General features: G+C 37.6%; 2 protein-coding genes and 1 pseudogene across 2 annotated transcripts; all 3 read right to left on the bottom strand.

The window, feature by feature from the left end:
- Nucleotides 1-3346: 3346 nt before the first annotated feature.
- On the bottom strand, nucleotides 3347-21372 carry LOC138896983 (GDSL esterase/lipase At5g08460-like; annotated as a pseudogene).
- LOC138898248 (uncharacterized) lies at nucleotides 16466-16945 on the bottom strand. Its single transcript, XM_070184301.1, has one exon. The coding sequence runs from the start codon at nucleotides 16943-16945 to the stop codon at nucleotides 16466-16468; it is 480 nt and encodes a 159-aa protein (XP_070040402.1).
- On the bottom strand, nucleotides 19236-20987 carry LOC138896982 (F-box protein At2g26160-like). The gene is made up of 2 exons (XM_070182910.1): nucleotides 19772-20987; nucleotides 19236-19557 (listed from the first exon to the last, which is right to left on the bottom strand). The coding sequence occupies exons 1-2, from the start codon at nucleotides 20628-20630 to the stop codon at nucleotides 19511-19513; spliced, it is 906 nt and encodes a 301-aa protein (XP_070039011.1). The 5' UTR covers nucleotides 20631-20987; the 3' UTR covers nucleotides 19236-19510.
- Nucleotides 21373-27507: the final 6135 nt, after the last annotated feature.

Raw genomic sequence — 27507 nt, 5'->3', positions numbered from 1 at the left:
GACGCCGATGATCTGATGTTTGATTGATGATGTTGAGGGCAGCCGGAACCATAGGTTCTTGTATTTTGACTCTCTTCTTTGCTTGCATGGTCGAGATGTTTTCAGCGGCCATCTTTATGGGTATGCATGGTATGGTGTGGGGTTTGGCCCCATTGTCTCCCATCATTAGGAGCATGTTGGCATATGGTACTGGGATGGTGTTTGTTTGCCTGAGAAATTCCAATCCCACTATCAGTTCGAAGTCATCGATGATAGCTATGCGTAGGTCGAATATTCCCTTGTATGGGCCAAACTTCATTGGCACTTCTTTGGCTATTCTACTCACTGGCTGAGATGGAGAGTTGATAGCCTTGACATGACCCCTACTCTTTTTCACCACTAGACTGAGGCACTGCACCTGAGTTGAGGCCAGGTAGTTGTGGATAGCACCCGTGTCTATCAATGCCCGAATAAGCTTGCCGTTTACTTTCATGTCGACGAATATTAAGCTCCTCTTTTGGGTAGTGGGAGGCCTCTCATCTGCCTTTTCTTTCCCTTTCTTGACAATTGGGCATGCGTTCTTCTTGGGGTTACCGGCACTGGTTCCCTCCAGGGTATTATGAATGGAGCCAATAAATGCGTTGAAGGCACCTACTTGTTCTAGGCCGTCTAAGTTGTCAGTATCTGACTCGTCTCCAACAGTCTGTTGAGCATTGATCTGTGTATTGGGACATTGATTGTTCCAATATTCCTCGCCGCAATGACGGCATTCTGAATGGGGCTTTCTCCCCTGATTATTGTTAACTGATGCAGCACTATTGCTGCTTAAGAAAGGAGTCTTAGATTTGGATGTACCTCGATCTCCTCCGTTTCTGTTAGGGCCACCATTGCTAGGTTGGCTCCCGTTGTATCCCCCTCGAACAGGAAGCTGGGGCCTATCATTCTGAGTTTCCAAATAATAATCCCCAAGGCACTCTGCAGCTTGAATGGCCTTGGGCAGGGTATCTACCATTTGTCTTTGCAGCTCCATACGAGCATGAGGTTTCAAACCTTCTATGAATGCAAACAGTTTGTCTTTGTCCCCCATATCCCGTATGTTTAGCATGAGTGCGGAGAATTCTCGCTCGTAGTCCCACACCAACGTGGTATGGCGGAGTTCACGCAACTTTCTCCGTGCTTTGTATTCCACTTTCTCGGGGAAGAACTGCAGGCGTATGGCTGCCTTCAATTCTGCCCATGTGTTGAGAGTATCTTCACCGGCCCTGATGGCTTCGTATTTGACTCGCCACCAGAGTTTAGCATCACCCTGAAGATGCATGGCTGCAGTTGCTACCTTTTTGGATTCTTCCAACTGTCCTACGGCATCGAAGTATTGTTTGATGTCGAAGATGAAGTTTTCCACTTCTTTAGCATCCCGGGATCCGTTGTATGGCTTGGGCTCCGGAATTTTCAGCTTTTGTGGCATGGGGGAAATGTTCATGGCACCCCTGATTTGGTTTTCGCCTCTTTTGTAGGCTTTGAAGGGCAGCATTAACAACATTGAGATGGTCTGTCAAGTTGTCTGTGGTTTGATGCATGACGGTCAGTCAGTCTGCCTCTAGATGCCGATGGGCTAAATCTTTGGCACGCTCCTGTTGGAGGTCCTCGAATTTACCATAAATTTTGGTTGCCTTGACGGCTGCCATTTTCCGGTCTTCCTCAGAGTCGTGACTGATGTTTGCTATGTCAACTTCGGCCTAACGCATTCTACGGTCCAGGTCGTCCAACCTTTGCAGTAGGCTGGTTTTTAGATCATGCACTGTATCCACGATGGGCCGTAATACGTCAACCGTCTCTTAAAGGGTCACGATGCGATACCCGTAATTCACCATGGTTAGAAATGGTGATGATGGAAATGAGTTCCCTCGTCCGATGTTGAGCCTAGGCTCTGATACCAACTGTTACGCGGTGCCTTCCTGAAGTTCCTTAGAAGGGCGATGTAAGGCTAAGCAACCAATGTCAGTGTGGTTGCTATGCGCCAACTGAGGTCCCCTTCGTACGCTAGACTAGATTGTCAGTGCTGTACGGAAAAACTAATGTGGTGAGCAATTGAGAAGCGGAAAATAAGCAATTGATGATGAAAGCTGATGATTGTATTGATGATGATGCAAGTTATTACAAGATGCAATGCGGTGTCGGGGGGAGAGACACCAGTACAGAGAATTATTTGAATGCTTGAATGTTTGAATACTTTGGTCCCCCTTAATAATTCTTAAAAAAAATAAACCAAAGTTACATGAGTAAACCTATGAAAGCTGTAGAAGTACACTGAAAATGAATGAAGTAAAACTACTCTATAAATACAATGAAAAGGACTTAGTATTCTACAAGGTAGAAGCAAGTCAGATGGCAGCAACTTTGTCTTGAGCATCAGGGTTTGCGCACGTTATGCTGATGGCGCGTGGGGCACTATATGGATCTGTCTGCGGCTGGGCGTAGGCGCTTGGCATTGGATCTGCGCGCGGGGCATTGTCTGTGTGTGCGACGCTTTTCGCAACATGATGGTTTGTATGTGCGGCATTGTTAGTGCGCGCGACACTGTTGGCACTCGCCAGCTGCTGGGCGCTGCCGAGACCACGGGGCCGACCGTGACACTAGGCATTGGGAGGCTTGTCGGGACGCCACGGGACTCGTCCAAGGGGTCATGGATCGATGATGAAAAGCAACCCATGACAATATATGCGTCTGCTCACATATTTTGAAAATTCTATCTTACATATAAGATATGTGTTTCTTATTTATAGTACTATAAAAGTTTTATTTCTTCTACATCAACTATCAATTGAATTTTCTGAAATAAAAGAAATGTCTGACCACGCGAAGCGCGGGCTAATTAACTAGTTATATGATACAATCATTTCACTTTTTTGTAATATAATTGGGTGATGAATATGATGCATCAACTGTATAGATCATTTCACTTTGTTGTAACTAAGATTTACAATGTGAACAGACTTGTGGTACAAAAATTACAGCATGGTCAAAAGTAGATGTAGTATTAAACTGATTACTGATGGTGGCCACAAGTTAACAACTTGCTATTGTAATCAAAGCTCGCAAAAAGTCTTGTTTGAGTTTGATGCTGCAATTTGGATTGATCCACTCATTTGCTTAATAATACTCATATGCAAAAACCCATCTGTATTTTGATGTCTAGTAGCTTTGTTAGTCTATAAGTTTTGGTATTTTGCATTTTTCATCTTTGCTATTACACATGTAGATATGATTTGTCACGACCCAAAATCCTAACCTGTCGTGATTGCGCCTATCTCAATACTAGAAAAACCGACAACATCAATAACCCATGATTTTCTTTAAGTTTGAAAACATAATGTTTAAATACAATACCAAAAATCTCGTAAATACCAATACAAACACTCTCAAAACCTGGTGTCACTGAGTACATGAGCATCTATACATTACAAGTTTGAAAAACATGGTCTATAATAATCTGAGACCAAATACAATAAACAAAAGGATGGGGAAGGAGAGACAAGGTATGCGAAACATGGCAGCTACCTCTGAATCTCCGAAAAGTCAACTGTGGGAAAGAATCAACACCCATTGTGTCCGAAATCACCTGGATCTGCACATGAAGTGTAGGGTGTAGTATGAATGCAACTAACTCATCAAGTAACAATAATAAATAAAGAACTAAAAGTAGTGATGAGCTTCACAGCTAAGTCTAAATACAGTACTTTCCAACATAAAGGGTAGGCATGCTTTCAAGTTCAACATTTAAAATTCCACAGTAATTTCATATCAAAATTGACTGAAACAGAAATAGTGTCTTTCAGAGTTTTCCAAAACAATGATATATGACAGCTGAATGCAGCAATAATGGAATCAATGCATCCTCTCAGAGTAACAGTCACTCAGCCCTCTCATTCACTCCAACCTCACATTCACTCTTTTCTCACAATCACTCATTCATCTCAGTCACTCAACACTCAGTACTTGGCACTCACACTCAGTAAGTACCTGCGCTCACTGGGAGTGTGTACAGACTTCGGAGGGGCTCCTTCAGACCAAGCGTTATATCAATCCAATCATGGCATATAACAATGAAACATGCTGCGGCGCGCAGCTCGATCCCATAAATATCCTCATAATTAGGCCCTCGGCCTCACTCAGTCATCAATCTCTCAAGTCTCTCGGGCTCAAGATGTCATGAAAAATCAACCCAAAAATGATAATATGATGTATCAATAAATAGCAGCAGAGACTGAGATATGATATGAAATAAATGAATATGACTAAGTGTGAAATTACAATTTGAACATATAATTCAACCACAAAAATGATCCAGTGGGTACCAAAAATAACAACATATGTCTAAGCATGATTTTTAATACGAGTCTCACCACAATTTTCTCTAACACGTAGAGAATATATGGATATCAACAGATTATTTAACTACACAGTTCCATGGAATTTGACCAAGTCACAATTTCTACGGTGCACGCCCACACGCCTGCCACATACCATGTGCGTCACCTCAAGTGGGGTTTCGTACCCTCATGACCAACTTTGCCTAGCGAATTGGCCTCCAAACGCCTCGAATCTATCCATAAATAATCCGATTTAGTCAATGAAAATTATTGGAACTAATTCCATAAGAAAATACTAATTTTCCAACAAAATTCGAAATTTAGCTCAAAAATCGCCCGTGGGGCCCACGTCTCGGAACCCGATAAAAGTTATAAAATATGAATGCCGATTCAATCACGAGTCCAACCATATAAATTTTGCCAAATTACGATATCAACTCGACCCTCAAATCTTAAGTTAAAATCTTTGAAGATTTCTACCATTTTCAAGTCAATCTTTACCCATTTGAACTCAACAATCTTTCCACAACCTTATTGGTATGTATAAATAACACTCTCACACCCAAGAATCATATTCTTAATCTCCCATCTTTTACTCCAAACTCGAAATTGAAGAATAGGGTTAGAAATTCTTACATCTTTGAAACCCTAGCAAGATTCTTGGGAAATCTTCAAACCTTGAACAAGAATTGATGGACAAATGACTAGGTCTTCACTTTGTCTCTCTAAGATGCTCTCACCTCTCTCTAAAATATCATATGAAACCCTTAAAAATGACCGCCAATAGTGTTTTATAAGAATGGGGTCGGATTTATAAAACCAGAAAAATAAAGCCCCGAAACACACTTTGCGGTCGCATAATGCTTCTGCGGCCCGCATAATGGTCGCAAAAATGGCCTCCGGAACTAGGCAACGATGCCTCAGTCTGCGGTCGTTATGCGGTTCGCAGACTTATTCTGCGGTCGCATAATGCACCGCAAAACTGATCTGCGGTCGCATAATGCGCCGCAAACTTTCCTCCACACTTGCCCCACTCCTGATTCACTTTGTGGCCATTATGCAGTCTGCAGAGTGATTCTGCAACTGCATAGTGGGCCGCATAAATGATATTTTTATTTATTTTACCGCAAAAAGTTTTCTTTGTACTAATTAATCTTCCTCAGCACCACAAAATCTTAATTTTCATAGCAAAATTTCTCCGGAGTCGTTACACATAAGTCAACATCCTATCACCCTTTTTAACTTAAGTTCTAAACATTGGAACTAAGTGTTCCAAATCATTCCAAACATCACCGGACCCGAACCAATTACCCCCGGCAAGTCAAATAACAACCGAAAAGCACAATTTGAGCAGTAAATGGGAAGACGGGATTGTAATACTCGAAACGACTGGCCGGGTCGTTACATGATGCTTCCTTAGGAACAACATATTCTTTTTATGAAATATACAATGCATGTATCCAATACATCTAACCTATCCAGACTTGGACAAGTTGAGCTAAACATATTTCTTTTATGAAAAATTAACTTAAATAGTCGTCTATCCAAGTGTTTAAATTTAAAATAGTCATCAAATATAATATATATATATATATATAATCCATGTATAATATGTGTATAATCATCGTATAATTTACTTATATTCTTTGTTATCCTGGCTGATGGATGATGTTTGTTCATAGATTTGTTTTTTCTTCGGAATTGTTTTTTAAAATTGTGTTTGTCCATGAAATTTTTCAAGTTTTTGGAAATTTTTTGAAAATGAGTTTTTCAAAATTTCCAGAAAAGCTTTTTTCCCCACTTAAGAAACTGTAACATTTTTTCAAGTGAAATGCACGTCCAAACACAATTTCAAATTTCAAATACCATTTTCTTAAAAAAAATTATAATTTTTATGTTCAAACTCGTACTAAGTTTTTAATCAATTCCATCTTTATTTTCTCCGGATGATTTAGGCCTATGATATTCAGTTCTCAAATATTATGTCTTTAACTTGATATCCCTCCTTGATATTCAGTTCACAAATATAACGTCTCTACAGAGCTTTTTCACCCTGTCCAAGATCAAGTTTTCTTGAATATTTCCGTCAATGGTGTTCTACAACAGTGGAAAAACAAAAATGTAATGTAACTTAAGCTATATTCAATCAAGTATATCACAGTAAAAAGCATTAAATAATCAGTGAACTTACATAAGTTTGTACATTGAAATTGAAAGAAATAAAATCAATATGAACGAAAAGAGTGTAACTAAGAAATCTAATACACTTATCTTTTAGAATTTTTGTTTTTCCTTTCCTTATCTGGCTGAGCTAAAATGCAAGTAGATATACCATGTTTGGGGTGTGTGAAGTAAGGCAAAATATAAAACTGGTTGGTCGGCCGAAATTAATGTATTTGCTATCCAAAAATTATACAAAGTATGTATATTTTTTTGTATATAATACGCATATATACAAAACAAATATACGTTATCGGCTATTAGTTTTGGAGGCAATTAAAAATATACATTTCTCTATTCGAATGATAATTATGTGAGCCTTAGCAACTCATGTTAGACTTTTACGCCATGATTCATAGTCTCAAGTAAAAATTGCTCAAGTTAATCACTTTTCGGATTGGTAATTGAAAGATAGATGTGAATTCGAATGTAATTAACAATAGTCACAATGCTATAGTCTATTTGACCAAGTTTTTCTAAGGCCGAAAGCATATTTTTTTTCAAAGTTGTAGAGTTTGGCCAAGTTTATAAGGGGAAAAAAAGTGATCTTGAGTAAAAGCATCAATTTTGAGAAACAACAAAAATAGCTTCTCCGTAAAATCGTAAAAGCACTTATTGAAAAGCGACTTTAAGAAAAATACATGAGTAAGTAGTTTTTTTAAAGTTTAGCCAAACATTAATTGTTGTTCAAAAATATTTTTTAAATTGATTAGCCAAACACAAACCATTACTGTAAAAATATACTGGAGTTTAAATTTTCTATAATTTAAAACTCCGGTACAATTTGCTGTAATTCAAACTTATATAAGTTAAACTCCAGCATTATAAGCTGAAATTTAAACCCCACCACAATGAGCATCCATCTCTGTAACTGGTGATGATTTAGAAAATCAGACAGACAATGCTTCTTTGATTCAGAAAATGTTTTGAGGTTGAATAATATATGAGTCATGTGATAATTCGAAAGCCCCCAAATATTCTTACCTTCAAATACCAAATGAGCACCTCCTCAGCTAACATGTATTAACATATCTGAATCAAAATAATCAACAAACCTAAGTATAAAAATTGGCCGAAGATTGGGAAGCTTCACCGGAATAATTGACGGCGGTGAACAGGCGATGATACGAATCTGGGTTGGTAAGTTTTGCTTTGCTCAGAAACAGAAGCTCTGAAGTTGATATAGAGGTAGAGGATGATATTGCATATTAAACGAGTGAGATTCTTCAAAGAAAATGTCAAACCTTTAAGAGAGGCCCACAATGTTCATCTGCCCAACAAGAAAATGGTGGAAAGTTTTGGTTCTCTCATCGAGTAAAACAAGGAATGCATTCAAAGTATACCTGTTAATCGGGTCGGACTGACCCGTTTACAATCCAGTTCAGTCTGGGTTAGTCTGGTACTGTAGCGTGGGGGCGGGCTGGGACGGGTTGGGCGGGGAGCAGGTTTCAAACGAACAGTTTTTTGATATCAATGCACTGGAACCCGCTAAGCCCGTTAACCCGCCCGTTCAGCCCGATTTTTATTTTATTTTTTAAAAAAAAATTAATTTTTTTTTTTTTACCGTTGCCAACGGTCAAATTCAAATATGATCGTTGGCCAACGACCATTTTTTGCATAAATGGCCATTTCGGCCTACCCTCTTAAGAAAATAGTCCCCACACCCCTAATATTTGATAAATTACAATTTTAACCTTTTAAAAACTATAAATAGCCCCCTTCTTCATTTTTCCTCACAATTCACTCTCTTACTACTCTAATTCTCTCTTGATATTATTGATTATTGTTCTTAAATTCTCAATTACTTATTATTTCAAGTTTCATCAAATATTTAGTTTAGCCATTACAAAATTATTATTATCAAATATCAAGTATTCAAGTGAAGTGTGGTATCAACTATCAAGTATCGATCTATCAATTGAAGTTTGGTTTTTGATATCAAATTTAGTGCGGCATCCGGAATTCCGGTACACTCGTTCTATATCTTTCTCTTCTTTGGTGTACATTTATTTTATTATTTACAATTATTAATTTAATTTACATAATGGATATATTTAGAGCAGCCAAAAAGCGTGCACTAGTAGAGGTGGTAGTAAGAAAACTTCCAAAAGATCAAGAGGTGGTGCTTGTTCTTCTAGTAGCTTTACACATATTTTTGAAAGTTCACGTGAAAATTTAAATGTAGATTATGAGGGACTTCAAGAAAATTATGGTATAGATGATGATTTAGATGATAATTTAGATGATATTCCATTTCCATCACCTGATAATCTTGAAATACCACCAGCTACACCTGGTAATGCTAGTCAAACTCAAAATATTAGGGGTGAAAGTCGTGGTAATACAAGTAGGCCTCCCTTCCCTATTAAGAAGAATCGAAGATTAAGAAGTAAGTGTTGGAATTTTTTTGACATACTAGAAGAAGATAAAAATTATGTAAGATGTAGAATTTGTAAGGATATTTATAAACATGAGACCCGGTAAGGGAGGTGGAACGGGTCAACTTCATAGGCACATGGTAGACAACCACCCTCTTGATTGGGGAGTAGATGAGGAAGATGGGCAACAAAAACTTAACCCGGGTACTGGAGGGTTAATGGGTAAATACGATATTAAGAAAGATCAGGAAGAATTAGCTAAAATGATTATTTTAGGTTGTCTACCTTTTAGTTTTGCTGCTTCACCATATCTTGTTACTTATATTCAAAGAATTTATAACCCTTTGTTTAAAGGTATTCCTAGAAGTACTTGTAGAGCTGATATCTTTAGGCTTTTTGGACAATATCATACATACATACGTTATTTGTTCTCCAGTCTTTCTTGTAGAATTTCTCTTATTTCTAATATTGGTTGTGCTGTAAATGGTAATGATTATTTGACTGTTACATGCCATTGGATAGATGGTAATTTTTGTATGCAAAAACGTATTATTGCTTTTAAATATGATGAAGATCAAAGTCATATTGGTACATTTATAAGTAATACTATCCATAAAGTTTCTATATTTTATAATCTTGCAGAAAATATTTTATGTGTGTCATTTGATAATGCTTCTAACAACAATGCTGCTATTACAATATTAAAATTGCATCTACACCCACCACTTCCTGAAATATTTCATGTTAGATGTGCATGTCATATTTATAATTTGATTGTGAAGAGTGGCATTGAATTATTTAGAGATGATATCACTTTAGTTAGAAGAGTTGTTGGTGTAATTCAAGGAAATAATAGAAGTGCTAGATTAAATGCATTTAAAGAAAAATGTCTACACTATGGACTAAAACCAAGACTCATGCCTGAAGAAATAGTTACTAGATGGAATTATACTTATTTATTCTTAAAATGTTGTTATAAATATAGAATGCCTATAACTGAAGTTGCTAATTCTCATTGTACCGATCCTAGCCGTTTGTTAACATCTAGAACTTGGGATGTCATTGAAGATGTTGTAAAGTTTTTACAAAAATTTTATGTGGTACACTTGAGTTTTCTGGAGCTTATTATCCTACTATTGCAAATGGTTTAGTTCATATTACTGAAATTTCTCTTTTAGTACACAATTTGAAGAAGAAAGAAGGATATACTTCTGCTGTTGAATCTATGCTAGATAAGTTTAAAAAATATTTTTATCCAATTCCCCCTATTTACCTAATTGGTGCTATTTTAAACCCTTCTATCAAAATGACCACTTGTCACCAATTAATCACTGCTTTATATTCTTATATGGATATTGGACTTACCAACTCCTGATATTGACACTTGTATTTCTGATCTACACAAGTATTTAGAAATATTATATGCTAACATTGTTGATGCTTCTTCTGTTGTAGATGCAAATATTCCTTTTTCTGCCATGGCTCGAGACATGCTAAATGTGCCGATTTCAACAGTCGCATCAGAGAGCGCATTTAGCTAAGCAAGGCAGCAACTAGGAGATACCCGCCATTCATTGGGTAGCAACGCTTTGGAAATTCTAGTGTGCTTCAGAGATTGGATAAGATCAGAACGACGAAATCAAGGGCGTGACGAGGTAGATGAAGCGGAGGACCAAGAAATTGGAGATATAATGGTTTATGGTTCTGATTCAACCAATGCCGGAAACCAAGAACCTCATGTTGACATGGATGAACTTACAAAAATGATGCAAAGCATGCGATGTACTATTTGTTTTTTATAATTGTTGTAAACTTTTAATTTGCAAGTTCAAAAATAACAAAATCAAAAAAGAACTTGCAACTTAATTTGAAGTATTATATATTATTCAATAAAAATATCAAATAAAAGTCTTCGGAGCTTGATCCTTACATATAGGTCTTATTAAATAATTTTTTGTATCCACTTAATTTCAAATTTTAATTTTAACACTATAAAATTCAAATTTAAAATTTTAAACTTCAAAGTTTAATTCTAAGCTTTAAAAGTTTGCAAACACTTAAGTATCAATAACATTGAATAAGAAAAACAAAATTTACTTTAAAAAAAAATATCCATGGCCCGCTAACAACCCGCTAAGCCAGAACCCGGACGGACAAAAAAAACCCGAAAAAGTACAGCCTGCAACGTTAAACGGACGGGCTGATTTTTTTTGTGTCCAGCCCGCCCATTAAACACCCATAATTCAAAGGCAGTCTAAGCTAATAAAGTATTAGGCTTTGGGCAGTAAGAGTTTCCAGCTTGGACAAGTAGCCTAATTTGCAGGTAGGGTGAGCTAATCTCTGCTCTATGTAGGTGTGTTTATTTGCATTAGTTTTGTGCAAAGAATTCAGAGAACAAGTGCTTGATGGAATCAAATGCCTACTACTATTACAGAGTTTATTTTAGTTTTGTTATCATAAATTCTAAACTAATAGTTCAAACTTCAAAGTTTCAAAATGTTATCCTATTAGCAATCTCCATTTTGAGAATTCAGTGAGTTTCTGAATAATTCTCAGCTGAAATAGTTTAGACCAAGCTATAACTTTTCAACAATTTTGTTTCCTTCCTCTTGGTGATTTATAGGTTGTCAAACGAGAGGGTTGATTCATCTTTTTATATGTTTGCACCTATTGGTTTATAGGCTTAAGTGACATTAAAAGTAGAGAAAACCATACTCTTCTTCTAATTTTACTAAATCAAGTACTGAATTTCCCTGTCCCTAAATATGTCAATGAGCAGCTTTCTTGGTCATATAGGTGTGCCTTACAATCTGTGCTAGATAGAGAGACATTATTTACCTTAGAACTCTAAGAACAAACTATTGTGTATAGCTGCAAAATTCAATGTATTCAAAAGGAAACTGTCGACGATATAATATGATCACAGAAGACAATAAAAGAAGGTGTTAAGATCATATATAACACTGCACCTTAATTTTCTGCTTCATTGTCTGTGCCAAAAACTGGTTGAAGCTCCAGGGTAAGTAAACAGATTGAACATCAGATACATTCCGGAGATAGTAATGAATGTAGTCGTTGGCCCCGATTGAAATGTAGAACACAGAAGTTGACATCAGATCAGCTGTTGTTTCCTCACCAATAGTCATTATAAACTGCTGAATAGTGTTCAGTGGCCTGCTCTATTTGCTGTGCAAGTGAGATATGCTGACCCTGCACAAATATTACTCATCTAGTTTAAATACTAATCTAAGCATTAAAATCAACAACTCACCATAAAATTGATCATAGTTACAGTGTATATGATTATTAAAACAGAAAGTATATATAATGAAAATGTACCAATTCAGAGCCGCTTGAGAAAATAATGCCAGCACCAGCAGAAGCATAATTAACACCAAGAATCATGTCTTCAATTGAACCAGCCTGCCCTAGATTAATTAACACCAAGAATCATGTCTTCAATTGAACCAGCCTGCCCTAGATAACTTGGCACAAATGGTAATCCAAGACGCAATGCTGATATAATCAAATCAACAAAAATGGAAAATTAGCAGTCTTAACCCAAAATTTCTTCAAAAAGATCAAGAATGTATCACTGAGATACCTTAGAAAAATTACAAACCAAGACTTTCCATAAACCATTTAATCAGGCAAGAAATTAACAGAAAAAGAACCATAAACCATTTAATTGAAAGTCCAATCATTTCTCTCACTGACAGTTAATCAAAAACACATCAATCTCAAATCTCACTAACCCAATTGAAAAACTCTCAACCTTTTCACAAAATCTTACTAACCCAATAGAAACATTCTCAACTTTTCAAGAAATCCCACTAACCCAATTGAAAAGAATCTCAACAAGTTTTATACAAAGAAAAAAGTACCAAGAAATTGAAAAATAAAATTACCAAGATAATCGACAGGAATTCTTCCACTGCAGAAGCGTCCAGTAGGTTGATGTGTATCAGAATCACGTCCATAATGAAGCCTATCAGCACGAGCAAAAGTTCCAAGAAAATTGTTGGTACCACAATCAACTGACGAATCACCAATTACGAACAAAGCAGGAACAAGAAATTCCTTAGTAGGAGAAAAAATTGGAGCTGGAGAGATAGAAAAAGAGGGCGAAAATGGTGGCCAAAAATCAAAAACAGAATCATGGGTTATGAGAGCTATGTTTTTTGGGTATACGAAAGAAATGGAGATGAACAGAATCTTGATTGCAGAGAAACCCATGAGCATTTCAATGCCCAGAAAAAGTTTTGTGCGCGGCTTATCCAGGACTGTTGCAATTTAAGTGTGGATTGCCTCGTAATGCAGTTTAAGTTTTTCCAGTGAGGTAAACGTCCTATTACATTTGGGAACATCGCATTTGATGTTATCCAAAGCAGGAGCATCTCTCTTTTTTTTTTCTCTCAGTAAGATCTTCATAATGATGAGGAGTTGTTTTTCCCATATGCTGAGTTATGGCAGCGGCGAGAGGCGAAGTTATAGCGGCGGCGTGAGATGAAGTTACAGGCGAACGGCGTGCTTCAGACTATCCACCATACACATGCAGGAACAGTGTGCTCCACTTTTTTTTGTTGTCCTCCCTCTAATGTTCCAGCATTTCAGCAGCTCACACATATCCTTTGGGATAATCCATTTAAGTCCCGCCATATTAAGAAACCATTGTCATAGCTGAGCGGTAATATGGCAATGCAAAAATATGTGATTAATAGCATGTTTGGCCAAGTTTTTTTTTGGGCCGAAAGTGTTTTTTTTTTTTGGCCAAAAATTGAGGTGTTTGGCCAAGCTTTTGGAAGGAAAAAAAAGTATTTTTGAGGAGAAACAGAAGCGGTTTTTGAAAGCAGAAAAAAGTAGCTTCTCTCTAAAAGCACTTTTTTGAGAAGCACTTTTGAAAAAAATACACTTAGAAGCAGTTTTCAAAAGCTTGACCAAACACTAATTACTGCTCAAAAGTGCTTTTCAAATTAATTAGCCAAACACAAACTGCTTCTCACTAAAAGCACTTTTTAAAAAAGTACTTTTGAGAAAAGTACTTCTCAAAATAAGCTGATTTTAGAAGCTTGGCCATACAAGCTATAACACTGTATGGCTTGCCTCTACATAAACAGCTTTTCAAACATAATTGAAAATTGTGTTAAACACGCCTGAGTTACCAACCAACAGAAACCTGCCACCTTACAAGGAGCATTTGATTCCATCAAGCACTTGTTCTCTGAATTCTTCGCACAAAACTAATGCAAATAAACACGCCTACATAGAGCAGAGATTCTCACCCTACCTGCAAATTAGGCTACTTGCTAACAATCCAAGCTGGAAACTCTTACTACCCAAAGCCTAATACTTTGTTAGCTTAGATTGCCTTTGAATACATTCCTTGTTTTACTCGATGAGAGAACCAAAATTTCCCACCAATTGCTTGTTGGGCAGATGAACATTGTGGCCTCTCTTAAAGGTCTTGACATTTTTGTTGAAGAATCTCACTCGTCTAATATGCAATACCATTTTTTTAGACGCTAGTGTCTAGGCCAGCTTGTTCGCACCTCGACTATTCCATCGGGTACGTGCTACTGCCCACCAGCACGGTACCTAGTAACTCTTCCCACCAAGGTTTGGAAAGATGGAACGAAATCTCTTAGTGTTTTTGCCTCAGCTAAGATTTGAAACTGATGTTATGGTTTTACTCTCACTTCAATGAACACTAGGTCACACCGTTGGGTGCGTCTAATACACAATATCATTTGATAAACTGAAAAGAGATGTCGAAGTTAGGAGAGGAAGAGATGGAGGTGTTTTTAAGATAATTTAAGAAGTGGCTTTTTATAATATAGCACATACATGAGAAATAAGTAAAAGAAACAGAAGCTAGAATCTGAGAAACTAAGGATAATCATATACAAGAAACCTTAATATATTTTTTCTTTAATAACATACTAGACATTGATAAGAAAATGTGTGCTTTTCTTTTTCTTTAAATAGCTTTTGTGAAATTCGCAAGTAGTTGAATTACCACCTTTTTCTAGTTATATGCATGGATACTTCTGCTTAAATTCATTAAGGGGTCGTTTCGTTCAATTGTGGGATAGACAAGGATATTCATCCCATGGGATTAGCTATCCCACTTTCTCTATAAGATAACTAATCCCACCATTTTGGTATAAACTTTATCTGGGATTAACTGATACCCATAACTAAACATGGGATAAATACAATCCCAAATTCTATTCCAACATTTAGTATCCTTATCTGGCAACCCAATGACCACTAAAGGTATACACTGCACGTGGTGCCAGTTTTCCACCAAGTCAAATTAACTATCAGGTTTGTGATTACATTTGATGTATCCAGTGAAGAAGAGACACCCTTATCTCTACCAGATATATCATTGCCAAGGAGCAACTTTGCTAAATTTTCCTTCATCAACTGCAAATCTAAACGGGAAAAGAAGAACAATAGGTTATAGATAGAGAAGAACTGGAGAATGTTGTGTGTTTTTTATGTAAGATATAATGTGGAATCTCCTTCATGTATAAATAACTTAATTAATCTACATGAATTTACTTTGTAATACAAACAGGTGCCAGAAGTTGTAAAGTATGACTTTTAGGCTTTTCAAATGAAAGAATGAGAGTAAAAAAGAACAAAAAAGAAGAAGAAAAGATAAATATGATTCTTAGTTTACAGATGTGTTGCATCACCTTACTTAAGACCAAATATTATATAATATACTAGTAAATTTAAAGAGTTCGTTGAATATGAGTCGATTTTCCCATGTGCTTATACTTGCAAATGATAAAAATTCTGTTCTGGAGTTCATTGATCCCGTGTGTAATTGAGGTAAAAACCAGCCAATATCGTCGCTAGACAATTCCTCCTTGGTGTTGTTAAAAAGATTAGTTATCGAAAAGTTTCAGCTGGTTGTACCTCAATATAAAAGAATCAAAGCAACCAAGTCAATCAAATAAATGCGATAATGCAACAAAAGGCTAAACTGATAAAAAGCAAATATTAACATATAGTACGTAATTCTTATTGATCAGCTTTGCCAATGTAACAGATGCAAGTATAACGTCTTCTGATCTCGAGCACCATAACATCATCATATGAAATTATCAAGCAAAATATTTTACAGGTATATTGGTAGACAATGGTCCTTCTTAAGTGGGATATATGTGTGTCCACAATAGCTGATATTTACTAACTTGTTTACTATTGAACCTGAGATCAAACCTGCTTCAGCCTCCAACCTTTAGATAAGACACAAACAACTAAAATGACATGTTCGAAGGAGATAAATGTAGGGGGAATCAAATGAGAGAGTTAAAATTTGCAAACTAAATATTCCTTTTTTATTGTTATTTTGCAAACTAAATATCATAAGCATCAATAGTCTATTAAACACAACAACAATCCACCAGCCAAGATTATAATGAAGGAGAATAAACAGATTAACTTAGCTTTAAACTGATAATACGGTAAAAATAATAATTTAAAACAAACAATAAGTTGCAATCACATTATTAGTGATGGCATAACCCAAGTTGGTGGGCAAATAAGGCTTATTGACAACCCTGGATAAAATGATTCAATTTTTCCATCTTCTAGATTGTAAGTCCCCATATCTCTTCCAGCCCCTCCTTCCACATTTCTAACATATTCTAACCAATCATCAGTAAAATATATGTGATTAGGTTTGATTCCTGAAAACTTAGAACAATCAATGCAACTTGCTCCATTGCGGCCCAAAAAAATTGATAAATCTCCCAAGGTTTTAATTTCCTCTTCCTTGAATTCACCTTTGGTTATATCTAGTTCAGATATTTTAAATTTAAAGCTCTTAAAAGTACCGTTTGGATCATCATCTATGCTCTCGATTGCATATCGAGTAACAAGTAATAGTGCACCGGATAACACAACTAGGTAGAACTGAACTGAAGGCAGTTTAAACATATCATCTTCAAGCTTTGGGATAATCCATTTAAGTCCATCCATATTAAGAAACCATTGTCATAGTAATATGGCAATGCAAAAATATGTGATTAACACCGTCTGGCTTGCCTCTACATAAACAACGTTACAAACATAATTGAAAGTTGTGTTAAACACGCCTTCGAGTTACCAACCAACAGAAACATGCCACCTTATAAGGGGCATTTGATTCCAACAAGCACTTGTTCTCTGAATTCTTTGCACAAAACCAATGCAAATAAACACGCCTATATAGAGCAGAGATTAGCTCACCCTACTTGCAAATTAGGCTACTTGCTAACAATCCAAGCTGGAAACTCTTACTGCCCAAAGCCTAATACTTTGTTAGCTTAGACTGCCTTTGAATACATTCCTTGTTTTACTCGATGAGAGAACCAAAACTTCCCACCAATTGCTTGTTGGGCAGATGAACATTGTGGCCTCTCTTAAAGGTTTGACATTTTCTTTGAAGAATCTCACTCGTCTAATATGCAATATCATTTTTTTATATGCTGGTGTCTGGGCCAGCTTGTTCGCACCTCGACTATTCCATCGGGTACGTGCTACTGCCCACCAGCACGGTACCTAGTAACTCTTCCCACCAAGGCTTGGAAAGATGGAACGAAATCTCTTAGTGTTTTTGCCTCAGCTAAGATTTGAAACTGATGTTATGGTTCTACTCTCACTTCAATGAACACTAGGTCACACCGTTGGGTGCGTCTAATACGCAATATCATTTGATAAACTGAAAAGAGATGTCGAAGTTAGGAGAGGAAGAGATGGAGGTGTTTTTAAGATAATTTAGAAAGTGGCTTTTTATAATATAGCACATACATGAGAAATAAGTAAAAGAAACAGAAGCTAGAATCTGAGAAACTAAGGATAATCATATACAAGAAACCTTAATATATTTTTTCTTTAATAACATACTAGACATTGATAAGAAAATGTGTGCTTTTCTTTTTCTTTAAATAGCTTTTGTGAAATTCACAAGTAGTTGAATTACCACCTTTTTCTAGTTATATGCATGCATACTTCTGCTTAAATTCATTAAGGGGTCGTTTCGTTCAATTGTGGGATAGACAAGAATATTCATCCCATGGGGATTAGCTATCCCTCCTTCTACATGGGATAGCTAATCCCACCATTTTGGTATAAAATTTATCCGGGACTAACAAATACCTATAACTAAACATGGGATAAATACAATCCCAAATTTTATCCCAACATTAGTATCCTTATCTGGCAATCCAATGACCCCTAAAGGTATACACTGCATGTGGTGCCAGTTTTCCACCAAGTCAAATTACCTATTCAGGTTTGTGATTACATTTGATATATCCGGTGAAGATGAGACACCCTTATCTCTACCAGATATATCATTGCCAAGGAGCAACTTTGCTAAATTTTCCTTCATCAGCTGCAAATCTAAACGGGAAAAGAAGAACAATATGTTATAGATAGAGAAGAACTAGAAAATGTTGTGTGTGTTTTATGTAAGATATAATGTGGAATCTCCTTCACGTATAAATAACTTAATTAATCTACATGAATTTACTTTGGAATACAAACAGGTACCAGAAGTTGTAAAGTATGACTTTTAGGCTTTTCAAATGAAATAATGAGAGAAAAAATAACAAAAAAGATAAATAGGATTCTTAGTTTATAGATGTGCTGCATCACCTTACTTGTGACCAAAATTATATAATATACTAGTAAATTTAAAGGGTTCGTTGAACATGACTCGATTTTCCCGCAAGTTATACTTGCAAATGATATAAATTCTGTACTGGAGTTCATTGATCCAGTGTGTAATTGAGGTACAAAAACCAGCCAATAACATCGCTAGACAATTCCTCCTTGGTGTTGTTAAAAAGATTAATTATCAAAAAGTTTCAGCTGGTTGTACCTCAATATAAAAGAATCAAAGCAACCAAGTCAATCAAATAAATGCGATAATGCAACAAAAGGCTAAACTGATAAAAAGGAAATATTAACATATACGTAATTCTTATTGATCAGCTTTGCCAATGTAACAAATGCAAGTATAACGTCTTCTGATCTCCAGCACCATAACATCAGCATATGAAATTATCAAGCAAAATATTTTCCAGGTATATTGGTAGACAATGGTCCTTCTTAAGTGGGGATATAAGTGTGTGCACAATAGCTGAAATTTACCAACTCTAGTGGTTTACCATTGAACCTGGGATCAAACCTGCTTCAGCCTCCAGCCTTTAGATAAGACACGGACAACTAAAATGACATGTTCGAAGGAGATAAATGTAGGGGGAATCAAATGAGAGAGTTAAAATTTACAAACTAAATATTCCTTTTTTATTGTTACTTTGCAAACTAAATATCATAAGCCTCGATCATCTATTAAACACAACAACAATCCACCAGCCAAGATTACAATGAAGGAGAATAAATAGATTAACTTAGCTTTAAACTGATAATACAATAAAAATAACAATTCAAAACAAACAATAAGTTGCAATCACGTTATTAGTGAAGGCATAACCCAAGTTGGTGGGCAAATAAGACTTACTGACAATCCAGGATAAAATGATTCAATTTTTCCATCTTCTATATTGTAAGCCCCCATATCTCTTCCAGCCCCTCCTTCCTCGTTTCTACCATATTCCAACCAATCATCAGTAAAATATATGTGATTAGGTTTGATTCCTGAAAACTTAGAAGAGTCAACGCAACTTGCTCCATTGCGGCCCAAAAATATTGATGAATCTCCCAAGGTTTTAAGATCCTCCTCCTTGAATTTACCTTTGGTTATATCTAGTTCAGAGATCTTAAATTTAAAGCTCTTAAATGTACCATTTGGATCCTCACCTAATCTCTTGATTGCATATCGAGTAACAAGTAATAGTGCACCAGATAACTCAACTAGGTAGAACTGAACTGAAGGCAGTTTAAACATATCATCTTCCAGCTCAGCAAGCAAGCGTGTCTGTACACTTGGTTGAGTAATGCTAGGCCCTGCAATATCATAAGCCCATACTTCGCCACAGTAACTCACGGAATAAAATTGGCCCTTACAAAAAATCATATTGCAGACTCCACCATCAGTAACAACATCAATCTCCGTCCAATTAAGATCTCCGGGTCGCCAAAAAGCCAAACAAGAACCTCCTCCATAATAGTGCACCAACAACGTATAATCTGATGTAAGAGATGGATTTGCAGATAAGATAGCTTTGTCTATGCAGTGCCAACGCTTTCCTTCACGTGCTCTTTCGAGATAATCGAGACCATGAAAAGACAGTAAATCTTTTCGGGAGGGAAGCTGTATTTTTATTCGAGCGAAAGGATGCAACAAGTTAATCTCCCCCGTATTATTTGCCACGGTGCAAAGCCATCCCTCGGATGGTAAACACTCTCGTCCTCCAACTTCCGGGAGAAATATGCGTGAAACTTTCTTCTTGGAAAGAGAGTAAAATTCTCGATAATCGTCATCTTTGGCACCCAACATAAGCAATGGAACTTGGGACGAAAGCACATCAAAATTTTGCTTTGAAGCAGCAGTTCGCCATGAGGTACAAACGGCACCAAAAGCAATGAAATCTTCAATCACTTTAACACGATTTGCAATATCAGTAATCAGATCGATGGGCAACTCTGCCCAGTTCGCCATAGTTTGAGGATGTGAGGCTTCTCTATTTCTAGGGCAAGGAAAAAGAACCGCTTCCATAGCAAGACAAATGAATCTAAGGACATATATATAGGCGAGCAAGCAAATTCCTATATTGACATGGATTTTGAATACTAATGACAAGCCCAGATTTTTTCTAATTTAGGAACTAGGAATTGGACTGGGCGTGCAAGTAAATTCCTATATTGACAAGGATTTTGCCGATGACAAGCCCAAAATATTCGGAACTAGTTGGATTTGGACTCGAATTGTACAACTAGTATGATAATCACTCAGACCTACTTTTTCTGCATTTTCTCAGAATCGCATCAATAATCCTCCACTCTTTACATCAAGGGTTATATCCCTGGGAAAGAAGAGATGAAACAAATATATATTATAAAGTAAGACTTACCAACCCAGATTCGTATCATCTCCCGTTCGTCGCCGTCGATTATCCCGATTTGAAGCTTCCCAATCTTCGGCAACTAGAACCGCCGATGATAACAAACAACAGCTTCAATTTTTATACTTAGGTTTGTCGATTATTTTGATTCAGATATGTTAATACATGTTTGTTGAGGATTTGGTATTTGAAGGTAAGAATATTTGGGGGCTTTCAAAGCGAGATTCTGATTCAAGGAAAAATTAGAATTATCACATTGTGCGAATTTTCTAAATCAAAGAAGCATTGTCTGTCTGAGTTTCTAGATCATCACCAGTTACAAAGATGTTGTCACGATGTTGTATTTTACCGATGTTGTATTTTACCAGTTACAAAGCATTATTTTCTAAGGATGTTGTATTTTACAAAGATCATCACCCCCAAACTTTTGTATTTTACAAAAGAGCCCGCTATTTATTATTTTATAACGATGTTATTTTATCTTCTCGATCATCTAATAGTGTATCATGTAATTCATTATAAAAATAATAATTTTGTATCAAATTTATTTATGTTCAGAACTATGGTTTGCGATATTATAATTAATGTTATTGATAATGGTACTGTTGGATATTTGTGATAGTTTTTAGATTTTGTGGGTATAAGTCATATTTCATGTTTTTCCAAATCAAACTTCACCCAAAATAGATGTCCAAACACATTTCATCTTCAAACCAAACTTCACTCAAATCAGATTTTTCATAATAAATTTGGGAATCTATGGCCAAACGCTAGCTTAGTTTGTGTTTGGCTAATCAATTTGAAAAGCACTTTTGAACAACAATTAATGTTTGGCAAAATTTTAAGAAACTGATTCCAAATGTATTTTTCTTAAAAGTGTTTTTCAAAAAGTTCTTTTAGGGAGAAGCTAAATATTGTTGCTTCTACTCAAAAGTATTTTTTTTCCTAGAAGATTGGCCAAACACCACAACTTTGAAAAAAAAGTACTTTTGGCCTAGAGAAACTTGGCCAAATAGATTATAGCACTGACTATTGTTAATTACATTTGAATTTGCGGTTATCTTTCAATTACCGATCCGAAAAATGGCTAACTTGTGCAATTTTTACTTGAGACTCTGAATCGTGGCGCAAAGGTCTAACATGTGTTGAGACGGCTCACATAATTATCATTCGAATTGAGAAATGTATATTGTTAATTGCCTCCAAAACTAATAGCCGACAATGTATATTTTTTGTATATATGCGTATTATATACGGAAAATATACATACTTTATATAATTTTCGGATAGCAAATACATTAATTTTGACTGACCAACCAATTTTTTTATTTTGCCTTACTTCACACAACCCAAACATGGTATATCTACTTGCATTCTAGCTCAGCCAGATAAGGAAAAGGGAAAACAAAAATCCAAAAAGATAAGCGTATTAGATTTCTTAGTTACATTCTTTTCGTTCATATTGATTTTATTTCTTTCAATGTACAAACTTATGTAAGTTCACTGATTATTTAATGCTTTTTATTGTGATATATTTTATTGAACAAAGCTTAAGTTACATTACATTTTTCCACTGTTGTAGAACAGCATTGACGGAAATATGCAAGAAAACATGGTCCTAAATAGGGTGAAAAAGCTCCGTAGAGACGTTATATTTGTGAACTGAATACCGAGGCATATTAAGTTAAAGACATAATATTTGTGAACTGAATATCATAGGCCTAAATCATTCGGATAAAATAAAGATAGAACTGATTAAAAACTTAGTAGGTGTTTGGACATAAAAATTATAATTTTGAAGAAAAGAAAAGGTAGTATTTGGAGTTAAGTTGAAATATAATATTTGAAATTTGAAATTGTGTTTAAACATATATTTTACTTTAAAAAATATTACAATTTTATGAGTGGGAAAAAAGTTTTTTCTAAAAATATTGAAATTTTGAAAAACTCGCTTTCGAAAAATATCCAAATACTTGCAAAATTTTATGGAGGGGTCGGGCCTATGTGAAAGGCGTGGGCTATAACACACGGGAATCAGGCGGAATTATCGTTTTACGGCCCTAAAACGACAAAAAACGAGGAACGGTCATGGCAGGGCGGTGACTATTATTTCTTGGATCGTTTTTGATGATCTGGAAAAATATTTAGGCGATCCGGGTCCGAAGGCCCGGCCCAATGTGGAAGGCGTGGGCTATAGCACATGAAAATTAAAGAATAGAGCGAAATTCCAGTTTTATGGCCGTAAAATGCCAAAATAACGAGGAACGGTCGTGGCGGGGCAGTGAATATTATTTCTTAGGTCATATTTATGGTTCAAAAAAAATGTAGGCGATCCGAATCAGGGGGCTCGGGCCCATACGAAAGGCGTGGGTTATAGTACACGAAAATCTAGATTTCGGGCGGAATTCCAGATTTATGGCCCTAAAATGCCAAAAAACGAAGAACGATCATGGCTGGGCAGTGACTATTGTTCCTTTGGTCATTTTTGATGGCCCAAAATGTTTTTTAGGTGATCTGGGTGCGGGGATCCGGGCCCATGCGGAAGGTGTAGGCTATAGCATATGAAAATCAGGTAATCGGGCGAAATTTCAGTTTTATGATCCTAAAACGCCAAAAACGAGGAACAGTCATGGCGGGACGATGACTATTGCTTCTTAGGTCATATTTGATGGTCCGAAAAAAATTTAGGTGGCCCGGGTCTAGAGGACCGCGCCCATGCGAAAAACGTGGGCTATATCATATGAAAATCAGTTAATCGGGCAGAATTCAAGATTTATGGCCTTAAAACACAAAACACGGGCACGGTCATAACAGGGAGGTGACTATTTTTCCATAGATCATTTTTGATGGCTCGAAAATTTTTTAGGCGACCGGATCCCAAGGTTTAGGCCTACGCGAAAGGTGTGGGCTATAAATTTGGGAATTGAGCGACATTCAAGTTTTATGACCTTAAAACGGCAAAAAACGAGGAACGGACATGGCTGAGTGGTGACTATTGTTCCTTTGGTCGTTTTTAATGGCCCAAAAAAATTGTAAGCGATTTGGGTACGGGGGCCCGAGCCCATGCAAAAGGCATGGGTTATAGCACACAAAAATCAGTAAATCGGGCGGTACTCCAGTTTTAAGGCCCTACAAAGTTAAAAAAAATAAGGTGCGATCATGGGGAGGGCGGTAACCATTGTTCCTTAGGTCATTTTTTATGGCCCAAATACTTTTAACCGATCTGGGTATGAGAGCCAGGGCCCATGCAGAAGGTGTGGGCTATAGCACACGAAAATTAAGGAACCGGGCAAAATTCCAATTTTATGGCTCTAAAATGCCAAAAAACGAGGAAAGGTCACAACACGGCGGTGACTATTGTTCCTTTCATCATTTTTATGCCCCAAAAAGTTTTTAGGTAATCCGGGTCCAGGGGCTTAGGCCCATGCAAAAGGCGTGGGCTATAGCACACAAAAATCCAAAAATCGGGGCGGAATTCCAGTTTAATGGCTTTAAAATGCCAAAAAATGAGGAACAGTCATGGCGGTGCGATGACTATTGTTTCTTTGATCGTTTTTGATAGCCCGAAAATTTTTTATACGATCCGGGTCTGGGGGTCCGATCCCATGCGGAAGGCATGGGTTATAACTGTTACGCGATGTCTTCCTGAAGTTCCTTGGAAGGGTGACGTAGGGCTAAGCAATCGATGTCAGTGTGATTGTTGCCCGCCAACTGAGGTCCCCTCCGTACGCTAGACTAGATTGTCAGTGTCGTACGGGAAAACCAATGTCATGAGCAATTGAGAGAGAGCTGAAAAGAGAGTTGAGAATGAAAGAAAGCTTGATTGCATTGAATGAAAGATATTACAGAAAAATAACACGATGTCGGGGGGAGAGACACCAATACAAATGATTGTTTGCTTGCTTGAAAGTTTGATTGCTTGGTCCCCCTTAATAATGCTTAAAAAAAATAAACCAAAGTTACATGACTAGACCTATGAAAGCTGTAAAATCACACTTAAAGAAAAATGCAGTAAAACTATTCTATTTTTACAATGAAAAGGACTTAGTCTTCTACAAAGTAGAAACAAGTATGTTGGCAGCAACTTTGTCTTTAGCATCAGGGTCGGCGCACGCGACATTGTTTGCACGCGCGGCGCTGTTGGCATCTGCCTGTGGATGGGCGATGGCGATGGCTATCGGTGGGGCGATAGAGGCACATGCGCGCTTATCACTTGGAGCTGCCGAGACCACGGGGCCGACTGTGGCGCTGGGCGTCGGGAGGCTTGCCAGTACGCCACGGGGCGCGACCAAGGGGTCATGGGGCATGGCTGGAAAGCCGCCCATGACATTCTCCCCCACCTGAGTTGGTGACGTCCTTGGCGCCTTACTTGCAAGATAATCATCAATTAGGCTCTTGTAGGCTTTGAGGTTTGTTCCCCTCTCCCAAGTATTCTCCTCTGCATCGCATCCCTGCCATTTCACCAAGAACTCTTGGTGATCTTTCCTTGAGGCATGAATAACTCGATCATCAAGAATAGCTTTAGCACGTCTTTTCCCGGTTGAATTGGGGCCTCGAATACTTGGTATTGTGAGTTGGCTTCGTGAAGGATCCTCCATATCTTCGCGAAAAGGTTTCAATAGACTGACATAGAAAACAAGATGGATTTTCCACCAAGTTGGGGTATCCACCCGGTATGCAACTTTCCCAATGCGCTTTTCAATAGACAAGGGTCCAATATATTTTTGCAATAGGCAAGGGTCATGGACCCTTGCAAACAAGTACAACTTTAGAATTTTGACCATCACTTTGTCTCCCACTTGGTATTCAACAAAGCGATGATTCTGATCAGCATGCCTCTTCATCCGCTTTTGGGCTTTGACAAGATAGCTCCGCACTATCTCCAAATTTTGCTTCCATTCTTTTGATAAGCTAGCAGCCGGTGGAGATTTTGACATGTTTGGTGCGTTCACAGTATATGGGTGTAGCGGTTGTTGTCCGGTAACAATTTCAAAAGCGTTTTTGTTGGTACGTGAGCTCTTTTGTGAATTGAAACGCAGTTGAGCAACATCCAGAAGCTTCACCCGGTTCTTCTGCGATCCGGTTACAAAGTGTCAGAGATATTCCTCTAGCATGCCATTGAATTGCTCTGTCTGGCCATCAGATTGCGGATGAAAACTTAAGCTATGACTCAATTTTGACCCGAGACACTTAAAGAGTTGGGACCAAAAGTTGCTAGTGAAGCGTGAGTCGTGATCACTAACAATGTCTTTAGGTAGGCCCCAATATTTGACCACCTGAGAGAAGAAGAGTCGAGATGTATCTTCTGCTGATATATATATTGTGGGGCTGCTATAAAGGTAGCATATTGGAAAACCGATCCACCACAACCAAGATAGTTGTGAGATCTCCGACCTTGGGCAATCCGGTGATGAAGTCCAGGGAAACACTTTCCCAAGGCCTTTTTGGGACAGCTAGTAGTTCCAAGAGTCCTGATTGCGTCAAACGGTCTGACTTATCCTTCTGACATACTAGACAAGTCTTCACATATTGAGGGACGTCATTGACCATTTGAGGCCAATAATATGCACGGCGAAGCAATGCCATGGTGCGTTCCTCACCGGGATGACCGACCCACAAAGTATCGTGGCATTCCGCCAGAAGAGCCCTTCGCAGATCTCCTCCTTTAGGAACATAAAGTTGGTTCCCTTTCACTTTCAGGAAACCATCTTTGATGTAGAACTGGGGAGTCTTTCCATGTCCTACCAAATCAACCAAATACTGTGCAACAGGTTTCTTAATGAGTAGATCTTGTATCTGGTCTTTTATAGTGGTGGTTACTTCACTTCCTCTTAGGGCAGCGAGTACACACACCGATGCTAGATCATCTCTCCGATTGAGCGCATTAACAACATGATTGGTCTTCCCACTTCGGTACTTCAGGTTGAAGTGAAATTCCGCTAGGAGTTCCTGCCACCTAGCCTGTCGACCATTCTAATTTGGCTGGGTCATGAAATAGCTAAACGACTGTGTTGTCTGTCTTGACCACGAATGGGGTTCCAAGTAGATAATGCCCCCAAAGATGCAAGCAATTAACGACAACCAATAATTCTTTCTCGTGGGCGGTATAGCGCCACTCTACATCCTTTAGTTTTCGGCTCTCGTACGCTACGAGATGCCCTTCTTGTAGCAAGACTCCACCAAGTGCATAGTCGGAGGCATCCGTTTGTACCTCGAATGGCCTGGCCAAATCAGGGAGGGACAAGACTGGGCTACTAGACATAGCCATTTTAATGCGTTGAAGGCCTCTGCTCGCTTGGGTCCCCAATACCAGGGTGTGGCCTTCTTGAGAAGTTCTATCAGCGGCAATGCAATGAGGGAGTGACTTTTCACAAAACGTCGATAGAAATTGCATAGGCCAAGGAACGACCTCAAGGCGTGGATATCCTTAGGAGGCGTCCATTCTGTGATGGCCTGAATCTTTTGTTGGTCCATCTTGATCCGCCCTTCCTCGATGACATGTCCGAGGAAGTCAATTTGTTTCTGAGCAAA

The sequence above is a fragment of the Nicotiana tomentosiformis genome, chromosome 8 (assembly GCF_000390325.3).
Source record: "Nicotiana tomentosiformis chromosome 8, ASM39032v3, whole genome shotgun sequence".
Taxonomy (NCBI): Eukaryota; Viridiplantae; Streptophyta; class Magnoliopsida; order Solanales; family Solanaceae; genus Nicotiana; species Nicotiana tomentosiformis.
Note: the sequence above shows the minus strand (reverse complement) of the source record. Positions and strands in the feature narration are given on the sequence as shown.

Bases quoted from the DNA above. Each gene is read 5' to 3' on its own strand.
- LOC138898248 (XM_070184301.1), bottom strand. From the start codon at position 16,945: ATGGATGGACTTAAATGGATTATCCCAAAGCTTGAAGATGATATGTTT.
- LOC138896982 (XM_070182910.1), bottom strand. From the start codon at position 20,630: ATGGAAGCGGTTCTTTTTCCTTGCCCTAGAAATAGAGAAGCCTCACAT. The intron at 19,558-19,771 runs GTGAGGATCCAA...GGAATATGGTAG, and splicing joins ATATGCAATCAAGAGATTAG to AAACGAGGAAGGAGGGGCTG.